At 43.4% G+C, this 15016-nt stretch overlaps 1 protein-coding gene across 5 annotated transcripts in view; it reads left to right on the plus strand.

Annotated features, from left to right (window-relative positions):
• Positions 1-248: 248 nt before the first annotated feature.
• The window catches only part of LOC126248450 (single-stranded DNA-binding protein 3), a 377126-nt gene continuing 362358 nt past the window's right edge, over positions 249-15016 (plus strand). For all 5 annotated transcript variants that reach the window (XM_049949437.1, XM_049949439.1, XM_049949440.1 and 2 more), the window contains exon 1: positions 249-448. In XM_049949437.1, coding sequence (XP_049805394.1) covers positions 393-448 — 56 coding nt within the window. In that variant the 5' untranslated portion in view covers positions 249-392. The remainder of the gene's footprint in view (positions 449-15016) is intronic.

Below are 15016 nucleotides of genomic sequence, written 5' to 3' on the forward strand. Positions count from 1 at the left end.
ATGATCTTGAGACACATAACGGAGAAATGCGCAAGACTACAAAAGTCAAGATATCTTTATTATATACATTTATGTATATAAACATCTGAAAAATAAGTAATAGCAGTGTAAATAGTGAAAAACAGTAGTTCTCAGAATGCGAGCAGAAGGTTACTGGGGGGTAGGCTCTGCAGTCCCAACAGCCGAGGGGGAGGGCACAGCTCGGACCAATAGGAACGCATTCTCTGTCTCCCTCTTCTTACGCAAAGCGTAGTGGCGAAGCTCCTCCTGCCAAATGTGCAGCAGAGCCAATCAGGGGTTCAGAGTTGACAGGTCTTTTGACGTTGCCATGGTCACCGGGTCACTGCAGGCCCTCGTAGTCTGACAGGTGCGTGACAGTTGAAGTCTGCAATATGTACGCGAAAGGGAAGGGCTCGACAGTACCGTCAGACGCACAGGCTCGTGAAAAGTAAGTACTGTTATGTCTTTCGACTGTTTACTAACTTGACTAGTTTATTTTTATTTAACTATAACAAGCTAGACATTCGTAGCAAGCGGTATGTGAAATTGTATTTGAGTGTAGAAGTAGAGGTGAATGCATGTTACAGGAATGATACGAACAGTTTCTTAAGTCGTGTTGTTTACATCGGCGTCATATAATTTAACAAGTGTATAAAATGATACATCAGATTGTTGTTAGGAAAGAACGCAAAATTTAATATTTTATGTACGAAAATGTGACTGGCAGTGTTTTGAGGTCCAGTATTGGTGTCTACACTATGTGTCGTATTTGTAAACAGTGCCGTATGTATATCATGTTGTGAATACTGTTATGTAAAAAAAAAGTAACATCTAAGCTTTGCATCCTAGTTAATGTCAAACAAATTAATGAGGTCTATTCGGTCTTGGAAAAAAAAAAAACTGAAAACTTCTGACATTCCAAATAATCACTTTGTTTGGGGTAAAAAAAGTGTTTTGTTTACGTATTCATCAGTTATTGATAATTATTGTAGGATTTGATCCTCGGCTTTTACTAGAGTTCTAGTTACGAAAATAAATTTTATAAAAAACCAAGACTTCTGAGTGTTCGGTTAAAATGTATTAGATTTTTGTCCCAAGAGTATTTTAAGCTGCGATACTTTTTGACAAAAGAATTCTCTGAACGAAGTTTATGGATCACCGTCAGGTTAACAAACGACAGAAAGACAGCTGCTATCTGTTTAGAGGTTAATTTCTGAGAGGAGTAAATTTGCTCATCAGAAGTTTTAAATAAAACGAAACGCTTGTTTACTGTGGTGTGCAGTCTTTGGTGTTCTGTCCATTCAGTTATGCTGTCAATTTAATTGCTAAATGACAAGGCGTGATGAGGATTACAATTACCATTACACGGAAGAGGTAATTAATAACCTGGTAGTTACAGGAGATTGCTGGAAGACAAAGTTTAAATTGTCATATACCATGCGGTAATGGAAAGGAATTATTTTACCACTTACAGCAAATATTTTGTCTGCACGAGCAACTCCCACAGCTGTAAAAGAAAATAAGTAAGGATTGCTTTTCTTGGTAGGTCGGTTTTGATGCTGTAAGCAATTTTTATATTTATTGTAAGAATAATTGTGGCAGTTATATGCTAGACCGAAAGACTGGATGGAAAATAGTGATAGAATAAAAGCTACAGGGGGTTTATGTTTATTGTGTGTGTGTGTGTTTTTTGGAGCGCGCGCCGAATCTAGACGTGTGTGTGTGTGTGTGTGTTTTGGAGCGCGCGCCGAATCTGGACGCCTCTGTGGATTGTTCAGTTGTAACTTTGCGGAAGACAGGATTGCTGGGATATATTCGTCGTCTGTTCTTTATCTCTTGGAATCCAGCAGAGAACTTTCCTTTGTTCATTTATTATCCATTTGCGTGATTATGAATGGTATTGCCCGTCCCCCTAGCCCTAAGTACCGTTTTCTTCCATTGTGGTTCTAATCGCCTTCTGCTCTTCTGTTCCCTGATCCGTCTGTTTTCCGGCCGCTCTTAATAATTACCATCTTACATCTCTTAGTTGCTCGCTGAAGAAACCTGAAGTCTTTGTTTTCCGCATGTAAAGCCTATGTATCACTGCCACAAGGGAAAACCGATATTGCACACAGATTTTTAAAGTTTAGTTTCGGACACATTGATAGCTTAGTTTTGAAAACTGGTAAACACAAAGCACTCCAGGTCAGTACTCAGTTTATTTTGCTGTCCATTCAGTGGTTGTAGTCACCTCTTGTCATAAGCAGTTACTTATATTAACAACTATCACTGCCATATTATTTTGCCATTTTATGGGGAATCAAAATAGTATGTAAATTTTATGTATTCGAAATTGGATGAAATGTTTTATCTTTCTAAATTTTAAGAACAGGTTTTTAATTTTTTTAGCAGTCCAGTTTAGCTGGTTCCTTAACCTTGTTGAGGGTGATATCTGATACAGACGTCTGTGTCAAAATGTGGCATACAATCCACGAAGCTAGATATTGTGGCGCCTTAGACGAGAAATATATTAGACATCCCCCTCTCCTCTCCAATTCTGGTAATAGCCATGTAACTGACAACCACATCCCCAACCGCAAGAAACTGTACATTATGATACGAGAAGTTAAAATATTAAAGTGTACAGGAGAGGTTCAATGAAACAAAGACAGTTTACCAAATGTGATAACAATGAATGAACCTCTGCTTGCTTTCATGCATTTCAACACGATTTTTTAAAAGTACATGTTTCTAGTCTACTTGTAAAGTCACACATATCAAATTTATGTTAATATGTATCAGTTAGAATGCAGCATGCTGTTATTTATAATAGTCATTGCAATTTTTCAATCATTTCTGAAACCCTGAAAATATTCTTTGACTTATTTTATTATGCCTTTACAATAAAAAATTAATTGAAACATATTATTAATGTTTAATTTATTGTGTGAGATGTCTAACCTCAATATCAGTAAATTTTACATCTCATGGGCACTGTGGCTCTTTCACATAGTTGGGGAGCACTGGCCCCCTCCACTATAACTCAAGTGTGTTGGTTGAATCCGCAAATAACCAACATTCTCATCCAAATATATTCTTAAGGAGAGAGGAAAAAAAGCTGCACCACTAAGGAATTACCGAATGGGACAGAAATCTGTAGACTTGATGTACATGTACAGACAAACAAAATGATTTCAGTATCTGAAAAATTGGATCATTTATTCAAGAGAAAGGGCTACACAAATTCAGCAAGTCAATGTGTTGGTACAAGCTGTTGGCATTGATAGTTGTTGGATACCCTCTGGAGGGATATTGTGGAAAGTCCTACCCAGTTGGCACGTTAGTTCATCAAAATCCCGAATTTGTTGGAGGGCCCCGCCCATAATGCTCCAAAAGTTCTCAATATGGGAAATCTGGCGACCTATCTGGTCAAGGTAAGGTTTGGCAAGCACGAAGACAAGCAGTAGAAACTACAGCCTTGGGCAGATGGGCATTAACATGCCAAAATGTGAGCCCAGGATGGCTTGCAGTGAAGGGCAGCAAAACGGACCTAGAATATTGTCGACGTGACCTCTGTGCTGAGTCGTCATGGATGACAGCCGAAGGGGATGTCAAGCCATGTTGTGGGGGACAGTCAGATTGGTATCCCACCATTGTCCGGAGTGTCTCCAGAATCGTCTTAGCTGGTCATCAGGACTCAGTTTATAATGGGCCTTGTCACTGAAGACGTTTCTACTGCAGTCAATGAGATTCCAGGCCGAAGATGTGTCTGGAGAAGCTCTTGACAGTGGTGGGATACCGACCTATCACCTGCTTTATGACATGACAGCCAGGAGTGATAGTCTGGGGTACCATTTGATTTCATAGGAGGTCGCCTTTGGTTGTCATCCGCAGCACCCTTGAAACACAGTGGTATGTCAACAATATTCTACACCCAGTTTAGTTGTCCTTCATGGTAAGCCATCCTGGGTTTACATTTCAGGAAGATAACATCCTTTTGTACATGGCTAGAGTTTCTACTGTTTTCTTCAGGATTGCCGAGGTACAGGTTGGCCTGCAAGGTGTCTCGATCTTATACCAATTGAGAATGTCTGGAGCATTATGAGCAGAGTTGTACAATCAACTCGGGATTCTGATGATCTAATGTGACAATTGGACATAATTTGGCACAATATCTCTCAGGACATCCAATGGGCATATCAAAAAATGCCAAATTGAGTAACTGTTTGCATAAGGGCCAGAGGCGGACGATTGTGTTACTGACTTACTCAATTTATAAAGCTGTCTCTTGAATAAATGATACAATTTTTCTGAAATTGTAATAATCTGTCTGCCTGCACATGTACATCACATCTACAGATTTCCACCCATTTGGTTGGTTGGTTGGTTGGTTGGTTGTTTGGGGGAAGAGACCAAACTGCGAGGTCATCGGTCTCATCGGATTAGGGAAGGATGGGGAAGGAAACCGGCTGTGCCCTTTCAATGGAACCATCCCGGAATTTGCCTGGAACGATTTAGGGAAATCACGGAAAACCTAAATCAGGATGGCCGGACGCGGGATTGAACCGTCGTCCTCCCGAATGCGAGTCCAGTGTGCTAGCCACTGCGCCACCTCGCTTCCACCCATTTGAATAATTCCTTTGTAGTGCATCTTTTTTTTCTTAGTGTGTTTCAAAGGGTGACCCATCTTTCCATAACCCTGCTAAAAAGTCCCAGAATATATTCCACTTTACCTGAATAAGCTACTGAAAACTACTAACATTTTCACAAAGGAATTAAAGACATTAGCTGCCAGTGGGCATTGATTTATATCAATGGGGCAAGTCGAAAATTTGTGCAGGCCCGGTATTCGAACCCAACTGTCCTGCTTACTAGGCAGATGCACTGATCACTTCATGTGTACTTCCCTAGCATATCTCCCATCAGACCCCAATCCTCAGCTTATGCAACACACTATTGAGGGTTTGGGTTGTTTGGGGAAGGAGACCAGACAGTGAGGTCATTGGTCTCATTGGATTAGGGAAGGACGGGGAAGGAAGTAGGCCATGTCGTTTGAAAGGAACCATCCCAGAATTTGCCTGGAGCGATTTAGGGAGATTACGGAAAACCTAAATCAGGATGGCTGGACCCGGGATTGAACCGTCATCCTCCCGAATGCAAGTCCAGTTCACACACTACTGATGTAGTGCCCTTTCTCATTTGGGTTTTACGGGAGGTGTGCTAAGGTAGTTAATGTGGTTAGAGTGACCATTGTGTGCATATGGGGTAGTGGTCAGTGTGTCTGCCTAGTAAGCAGGAGATCTGGGCTCGAATCCCAGTCCAGCACATATCTGCAACTTTCCCCATTGTTATAAATCAATGCCCACTGAAAGCTGATGTCTTTAATTCCTCTGTTCCTGATTTATAGCCGGCTGAAGGGGCCGTGCGGTTATAGGCGCTGCAGTCTAGAACCGCGAGACCGCTACGGTCGCAGGTTCGAATCCTGCCTCGGGCATGGATGTATGTGATGTCCTTAGGTTAGTTAGGTTTAACTAGTTCTAAGTTCTAGGGGACTAATGACCTCAGAAGTTGAGTCCCATAGTGCTCAGAGCCATTTGAACCATTTTTGATCCTGATTTATACTAGCTGGAGGATCAAAATGGGGTCTGTTCTTTTGAACATGTCCAAATATGCTAATACTGTGTTGTGACATTGAGTAAACAAGAGAAAATCATTAAATACCATTCATCATAAAATTTACTCATGACACATCCAAGTTGTAGGTCACTAGTTCACCTATGTAATATAACCAGCCCTGGCTATTATTTTAACATGGCTATGACGTCAACGTTTTCGGTATACTGATGGAACAAGATGGTATGCAGAAAAATCTGTTTTCTTGTTCAGTTATTAGTTCTTCATCTTTATCTCTTAATGCTTGCAGAAATAGTTTGAAAAGACGTCTGTGTGTGTGTGTGGGGGGGGGGGGGGGGAGAGGGGTTATATGACAGTGGGTAAAATTTAGTTCAGGTAATTTCATTAACTTTTTTCATCAAAGTCCTTTCAGCATGAGAAGAATAAAACTTGCTTGTTGGCAGTAGTTGACTTGATAGATAATAAGTAAGATGAAGTAGAGGTAGCTGGAGTAGACAGTTAACCACCATCTGCATGCTCCATTTCTTCCATAGATCCATCTACGTTCAGGTTTTCTGTGTTTTGTCAAATCAGTCTTGGTGAGGATGGTTTCCTCCAGGCATCTACAGCTTAATCTTTTTGCCATCTGCCCTTCATCCCCACCCCCCTCATGTACTCCGCTCCTTACTTCCTGTTCAGAACTGAACTGGTGCTGATTCTGCAGTAATTTTGCTGTCTGCCACATATTGCAGTCTTAGAAGGAAGAGGATTAATGTTACAGAGTAGGACGTTTTATGTATTGCAGAGGCTGTATATACCCCAACCGTTTACTTCAATTCCTTGTCGTAATGTCCAGTTCTCTATGTGTTGCATAGAATTATCACAAAGTAATAGTGGAAGGAACAAATCTCTTATCAGAGTTGTGACCATCGAATAAAGAAATCACAAGGAAAAACAGAAAATCCACAGCTGATAAGACAGCAGCTCATTGCACAGCATAAATGGCAAGTCTGCACCTGCTAAATTTATCATTAGCTGAGGTAAATCCACAGCGAAATGATTGTTCAGTGTACTAAAAAGTTAGAATGGTCGAAGGGGAAAACAGAGCAATACTTTCTCTGTTCCATACTCCATACCATGATTTAAGGAGAACGCCATAAAATTCATATCTGACCTCCTCCTGACATTTCTTTTTGATCGATGAGGATCTTTGATACTTTAGTAATAAGGGTTATTCTTGAAGACATTGGTCCTAGTGACATCTGCCATACAGCAGTGACCTCAGATATTACACTGGTGAGTAGAAATTACTTTTAGAAGTTCAATAATTATGCAAGACAAAGTGTAAAACATGCCACACATCAAAAATAAAACATAAGGGCCCAGTTGTAATGACATATCTTTTAGAACTTAGGATACGTTTGAAATGTAGAAAGTTAATATCAATTTTTTACAGTACAAACAATGGGGTATGTCGTTATTGAACACATTAGCAATGCAAGTACTTGTTTAGAATTATGATCAAGGAAAACTGAATGCACTGCTGTATAGGTGAAGAAAAACTTTTAATAATTTTAGTCATGTATCACATCATAATCTAATGCAGCTCCATACAGACCAAAAGTATATGCAATGTATCAAACAGTTGTTGGAATTACATTGTGCTGGCAATGATTTGTCCAACTTAATAGAGTTGGAAGAAGGGGATGTGTAATATCTCCACTTTTACAAAACCTTTATTCAGGAGCAGTTTTCCAAGAGTCTTTGGAAGTGCTGGAGAGAAGAGTTAACATAAGCTTAGAGTGGATGTGTGTTATCCTCCATGCTGACAAATGGTTCAAATGGCTCTGAGCACTATGGGACTCAACAGCTATGCTCATCAGTCCCCTAGAATTTAGAACTACTTAAACCTAACTAACCTAAGGACGGCACACAAAACCCAGTCATCACGAGGCAGAGAAAAATCCCTGACCCCGCCGGGAATCGAACCCGGGTGCGGGAAGCGAGAACGCTACCGCACGACCACGAGCTGCGGATTCCATGCTGACAACATGGTTGTAATTGCTGATAATATAAGAGATCAGTTTCATGTTAACTTCCTAGAACAACAGTGGGAAGTAATATTGACAATAAAAGTATAAAACTCATCATCACCTGAGCTGTTAACATAGTATTTCAAATACTTAAAAAGGAGAAATTCACGAAGTTAGAACATCTACACATAGAGCTATCTGAAGAACTAACATTATCTAACAATAAAATAAAATAAAATGCTGCATTGAACAAGCTCAATATGTTTGTATTTTGATATGTACTGAAAATGCATTTGGTCGATATTTCTTTACATTGCATAAGGTTGGGCTTTAAAAAGACACCATCAACAAAATATCTGTAGATAATGGATATGGCATGGGGTACAGAGATACTGTGGATGGCGAGAATGGCAAGATGTAGTAGTCCATAACTGTATCAGCAGAGACTGCAAACTATCCAGTATAATTAAGAAGAGAGAGACTGTATTTAGCAAGTATCTTGTCAAACGAAAATAAAGATTCTCTCAGCAGATACATAGAGGCAGTTGATGAATTCAAAGAAAGAGTGTGAGTGATAAATACTGTAGAAAAGAGATGCTGTTGAAAAGTATGTCCATAAACATCCATTAGTAAATACACTCAATAAGCAGAAGTGACACGAGAAGAAGCAAAGTAATGCTAGTGCTAGTATGAGCTCCATAGGAAGTAAACATCTTCCTTATAAGATTCTCTTAGTGCACCAGGACTGCACTCAACTATGGGCGACACTGCCCAGCCATTGCCTGGTAGTACACTCCTGGAAATTGAAATAAGAACACCGTGAATTCATTGTCCCAGGAAGGGGAAACTTTATTGACACATTCCTGGGGTCAGATACATCACATGATCACACTGACAGAACCACAGGCACATAGACACAGGCAACAGAGCATGCACAATGTCGGCACTAGTACAGTGTATATCCACCTTTCGCAGCAATGCAGGCTGCTATTCTCCCATGGAGACGATCGTAGAGATGCTGGATGTAGTCCTGTAGAACGGCTTGCCATGCCATTTCCACCTGGCGCCTCAGTTGGACCAGCGTTCGTGCTGGACGTGCAGACCGCGTGAGACGACGCTTCATCCAGTCCCAAACATGCTCAATGGGGGACAGATCCGGAGAGCTTGCTGGCCAGGGTAGTTGACTTACACCTTCTAGAGCACGTTGGGTGGCACGGGATACATGCGGACGTGCATTGTCCTGTTGGAACAGCAAGTTCCCTTGCCGGTCTAGGAATGGTAGAACGATGGGTTCGATGACGGTTTGGATGTACCGTGCACTATTCAGTGTCCCCTCGACGATCACCAGTGGTGTACGGCCAGTGTAGGAGATCGCTCCCCACACCATGATGCCGGGTGTTGGCCCTGTGTGCCTCGGTCGTATGCAGTCCTGATTGTGGCGCTCACCTGCACGGCGCCAAACACGCATACGACCATCATTGGCACCAAGGCAGAAGCGACTCTCATCGCTGAAGACGACACGTCTCCATTCGTCCCTCCATTCACGCCTGTCGCGACACCACTGGAGACGGGCTGCACGATGTTGGGGCGTGAGCGGAAGACGGCCTAACGGTGTGCGGTACCGTAGCCCAGCTTCATGGAGACGGTTGCGAATGGTCCTCGCCGATACCCCGGGAGCAACAGTGTCCCTAATTTGCTGGGAAGTGGCGGTGCGGTCCCCTACGGCACTGCGTAGGATCCTACGGTCTTGGCGTGCATCCGTGCGTCGCTGCGGTCCGGTCCCAGGTCGACGGGCACGTGCACCTTCCGCCGACCACTGGCGACAACATCGATGTACTGTGGAGACCTCACGCCCCACGTGTTGAGCAATTCGGCGGTACGTCCACCCGGCCTCCCGCATGCCCACTATACGCCCTCGCTCAAAGTCCGTCAGCTGCACATACGGTTCACGTCCACGCTGTCGCGGCATGCTACCAGTGTTAAAGACTGCGATGGAGCTCCGTATGCCACGGCAAACTGGCTGACACTGACGGCGGCGGTGCACAAATGCTGCGCAGCTAGCGCCATTCGACGGCCAACACCGCGGTTCCTGGTGTGTCCGCTGTGCCGTGCGTGTGATCATTGCTTGTACAGCCCTCTCGCAGTTTCCGGAGCAAGTATGGTGGGTCTGACACACCGGTGTCAATGTGTTCTTTTTTCCATTTCCAGGAGTGTATTTGAGATGAAGTTCTATGTGATTCAAATTGGATCAAGGTGGTGTCTGTGCACTGGAGTACTGCTATCACAGGAACTCTTCAACAAAAGAGTCCTTTGTGGTACACTGTATTGTAGGATGTATGCAAGTTGAAGACACTCTCTGCCAACAAAGTTTCAGAGGCTTTTCAGGGATATTTTCTGAATATTTTGTTATAAGAGATGTGGTCTCCAGGCAGAGTGAGTGAGTTGCACCTCTCCTCCTAAACCACTGGCTCAATTTCAACCAAATTTGATATACACACACCCTACTGTCTGAAAATAAGTACGGTGGGGGTGAGAAATACCTTTTTCCAGTACGGGTGGGGTTGAAAAGGATTGATATTCCCTGACATCTAGGCTGTCCAGCACGACAGGTGTGTTATGCTGGTGGGTTGGTATGTGTTCCAGTAGCTAAATGTGTGAATGGGCATGGTTGAGCAGAGGTGGACAACGAGATGGACACAGAGAGGAAGGGGAATAAGAGACAGACTGAGATAGAGGAGAGAGGAGACGGACGGACGGAGTGGGGAAGAGGAGATGCGTGAAAGTGTGACAGGCACGTGCCCGGGCAAAGCCGTGGCTAAAATGCCGACTGTGATTATGCCATTTGTTATCTCAATTACTTTTGTGTTTCTGTAAAATATACCTTCACAACATCGAAAAAGCTTGGTACATGTCGTCACAAAAAAACAAAAAGAAAACGCACAGTAATGCTACAACACTCAGACGAAACAGCGAAAAACGTACGCTTCTATCACTACGTGTTCGAACTGTTGCCTATGTGTACAATCCAGAATGTCTACCGCCATGATTACGGCAGTGCGTACAGCGACTCACCATACTGTACTGGCCCATTTGACACTTGCCGGCAGCTGTCTAAACGGGACCGCGTACACAGCATGTCGCCGCGGTGGTCTCACATTATCTTGTTGCTGTTGTCCACGGCATGGTAGTTCTCGTCATTCTTTACTTCCTAGTCTCTGAGCGGAGTCACTGCGCAATGCAACTTGAACAAATGCTAACAGAGACGTTATATTATCGTCGTTTAAAAGGAAGGGCAACAGAACAGAGTGAAGCCATCAATTTAATTTAAAAAGGAAAGAATTCAGGCGTTCAGTCCCATATTTCAAGAACTTCGTAGCGGACCTGAAGTTCTTTCAGTACGTTTGAATGAGGATATCAACATTCAGTAACTACTTGCGTAACTAAAGGCTACGTTACAGCACAAGACGAATCTATTCAGCCTATACAAATATTGGCTGCTACAATCAGGTAAATGGAAAGAAGTACTATTTCAGTATATGGCAAAGTCTTCAGAATTTATATTCGGCGCATCATATTTCATTGTGCAACTAACTACTGCAAACACAGAGGAATAATTAAATATACTAATCAGAAGTTTCAGAAGCAGTTTGGTCATTTATTTGTATGCAATTGACATGGAGCTACAAATGAATAAATATCTTTGAACCTAAACGCAGTTTTTTTGTAGATACTGTAGAAGCCTATGTCGTTGCGCATAACTTTATGCGTGACAGAGGTGGCTTTGAAACGGAATATTTATTATCTATAATTGGACTTTGAGTGCTGGTATATGGTTGACTTTCATAAATAATGTCAGGAACGTAATGGATAACTTTCGACTTCAAGTGGTTCTGTAGTCTGGCAATATTTAAAAAAATAATTTCTTTGGGAAGATTGGTATTACTCCATTCAGTGTAACTACAGTATTTGAAAACGGTACAACAAAAACTCAATTTCCTGAATACATCGACCCACGCATTTTTGTATGAATCCTGCCCTCAGAGTATTTCTAGTTTTGCCCCACAAAAGTGGTCATTCTTCCACTAAAAGTGATTGCTGAATGCCTTTTTCCAAAGTCGTCTAAAGGCGTAGAAGTAGTTATGGAATCAAAAAGTGAGGCACATAACCTTCGAACGAATTAACTGATTCATACGCTGTTGTTGCCTCTAAGACTGCCTCGCCTGAAAGATTACAGATGTGAACGCACCAATTTTTGACAAAGCCTCCACTAACCCCAAATGTCACCGTTTTAACGGCATGGCAGCCGTCCACAGCTGTGGGAGTGTACGACAGTTCCACGGTTGCAGTGTGCCGTTTAGACGGCAACAGGCCTGTGTCGCGTAGATGTGAAAGCGGCTCTCGATACCACGGCTGTTTATGCGGTGCCGTACAAAGGGAAATGTTTACATGATGAAGTACTATGATGAGGTTGCCGTCGCTGCCGGAACACCTCAGCATTGCTTCATAGTGGCGCCCTTAGACTGCATTCAGTGAACACAAATACGAGCTGCATATCGGCCAGCTCTCGGTCAGTGAATCTATCCATACTCTTGTGTATAATTATTAACGCACAACAAACAATGCCAAAAAAAAGGCAATACAGAAGCGAACAGCGGTGAAAGGGTGCTTGAGGACAAAGAGTGAAGTGGGCATCACTGTGTTCAGCAGCAACAACCGTGAGTGAATAAGATTGTTTCCAAGCAAGATACAAATCACGTTTTTTGATGTTTACTCTATTGTGCATATATTTTCAGTGCAATAGAGGTACTAAGATAAATGGGGGGTAAGAAATCAAATACAATGCTATTAGTCTGTAACGAGCCACAGGAGACAACGGGGACGGACCTCTGATACCAAAATACCAAGATAACGTGTCTCAACAACCAGAGAAATTTCTTCGGAGTTCGTGTTAACCCTGTATACGTTTTAACGATTTGATGTATACAGAAGAACGCTATTTCTAGTTCCAACAGATAAGAGAAATAAGTGCGTCCACAAGGAAACACCACATTCCACACGGACTCAACGCATGTTACGAAGTAACCCCTTTCACCGATATTGGTTGATGACATATTGCTGCTTTGGCCCAATTAAAAGTACGTCTGTATTGCAGATCAATGGGAAACCCATGTCTTCAACCATAAGTGTGCAAAACGGTGCATCATTTTACAGCGTGCCAGCTGCACATATTTCATCTTGTATGATGATCGGTGAGCGACGTTGGCGTGACTTGTCGCCTCGCAAAACAACCCCTAGCATGAAGTGGTCGGCACATAGCTCTCGTTCTTATAAGTAAGTAATTTAACAGATACAGGCGTCTTTATCGTAGAATTTGAGGGAAATGTCCTCCAGGAAAAGTTACCATGGTGGGCAGGTGTGACGTGAAACCTTCGGCCTCACCACCCGTGAGGTGCTTCAGATGCTCAAGCTTTGGTCATATGTCATCCTGCTGCATGGTGGACCCAAATGCGATAACTGTGGACGATCACGACATGAAGGTAGTCCTTGTGAACGACGATTTTCGTGTGTCAGCTGCACAAAACACATTCACTGGCACGCCCAGTTTTCAAGAAAGAAAATGCAGGGAATCTAAACCTGTTGAGTTTGCCGTATTCTCTCTCTCTCTCTCTCTCTCTCTCTCTCTCTCACACACACACACACACACACACACACACACAAAACAGCGTTTACATCCTGTTGATACGACGACCAATTATATGGAAGTGGCCATAACTTTTTTTTTCTTTTTTTTTTTCAAACCAGTTTTTTCACCACCCTCCTCTCTTGTGGTTCTGGCAGCAACGTCTTTGGGAAGCACTTCTCGCATCCACGCACCCAGCTGAATGAGTAGCTTCCTCACTTGGCGTGTACTGGGGACAAGACTCTCTCTTGGGACCCCTCTCCCAGGATGCCGACAAATAATAGGCCCAACACCAGCCAAAGGCTGAAGGATCGCGGCCTATGAGTACAAGGGCTGCTCGTTCCTCATAGTCCCCACACTCGACGGAAGAATCCCGGCCACCAAAGGGTGCGAAGGAGAAGAGGAAGAAAAAGAGTCGTGACAAGGCTACTCTGGTGACCCCTGAGGCGCCAACCCGCCACCCTCTCCCCACGCTATCGGACTCTGAACGAATGCTCATTGATCTGGTTCCAACACCATCAGTGATCCTGAGGCATGACAATTTGTCCTGGCGTTTTCATGTCTAACCTGGACACCTGTAAGTGATCATTCAGTGGAACGGCTGTTAGAACTACACAATCTTGTTTTCTCCTCGTGTGCAATTTGTGTTGCTCTACAATAAACGCACTACACTGATGACCATCCCCCAATGCTGTGTGGTTATCGTTCAATGTGTCGGAATCAGGTTGGCCCCAAGACGGAGAATGGAGGGGTCTGTACATTGTTTCAGATTCCATCAGCGAGTGGGTTCCCATTTCTACCACTTTGGAAGCAATAGCAGTGCAGATGCATACGACCTTAGAGATCATCATTTGCATTTGCAACGTTTACACACCTCCAGACAGGCACCTTGTTTACATTGAGTTGACCACCTTAATCCAACTACTTCCATCCCCTTTTCTCCTTCTTCGCGACTGTCGTATGCACCACCCTTTCTGGTGGGAGTACCACTTCGTCTGGTAGGTGCCTCCTACTTGACCAGCTTTTTGTCGACTATGATCTGTCTCTCCTCAACGATGGTACTTCCATCCACTTCAGTCCCACCCGTGGTACCTCTTCAGCTATCAATCTAACGATATCTTCCCCAAGTCTTGTGGCTTTGCTACGTTGGTCAGTAGATGACGATCTTTGTGACAATGACCACTTCGTGGTAATCCTGTTACTTACTTGCCACTGCCAGATGGACCAACTGCCACACTGGGTGCTATGAAGAGTCAACTGGCAGCTGTGCACTTCTGCTGTTACCTTTGCACTCTCTGTGTGATGGACCCATCGATGTTGGGCAAGACGTCTCCGACACGATCACCCACACCACTGTTTAACTGCTGTTCCCCTTTCTACAGGTACCCTCCACCACCGGCAAGTGCCGTAGTGGACTAAATACATAGCAACGACTGTTAATGTTCGCCGAAGAGCCTTGCAGTGATTCAAGCGACATCCTTCTCAGACCAACCTTATCACTTTTATTAAGCTACTTTGTGCTAATGCTCGAATCATCGTTCCAATTCTTAAACAGGATAAAAACCCAGCATCCATCGACTGTTACCGGCCGATTAGACACAGCAGTATGCACTACAAACTACTTGAAAAGATGGTTGCCCGCCGATTATGCTGGGTTGTCGAATCTCTGGGCCTTTTGTTGGAGTCCGTGCCTGAACTCCAGCGCCAAGGC

Source organism: Schistocerca nitens, chromosome 3 (assembly GCF_023898315.1).
Source record: "Schistocerca nitens isolate TAMUIC-IGC-003100 chromosome 3, iqSchNite1.1, whole genome shotgun sequence".
Classification (NCBI taxonomy): Eukaryota; Metazoa; Arthropoda; class Insecta; order Orthoptera; family Acrididae; genus Schistocerca; species Schistocerca nitens.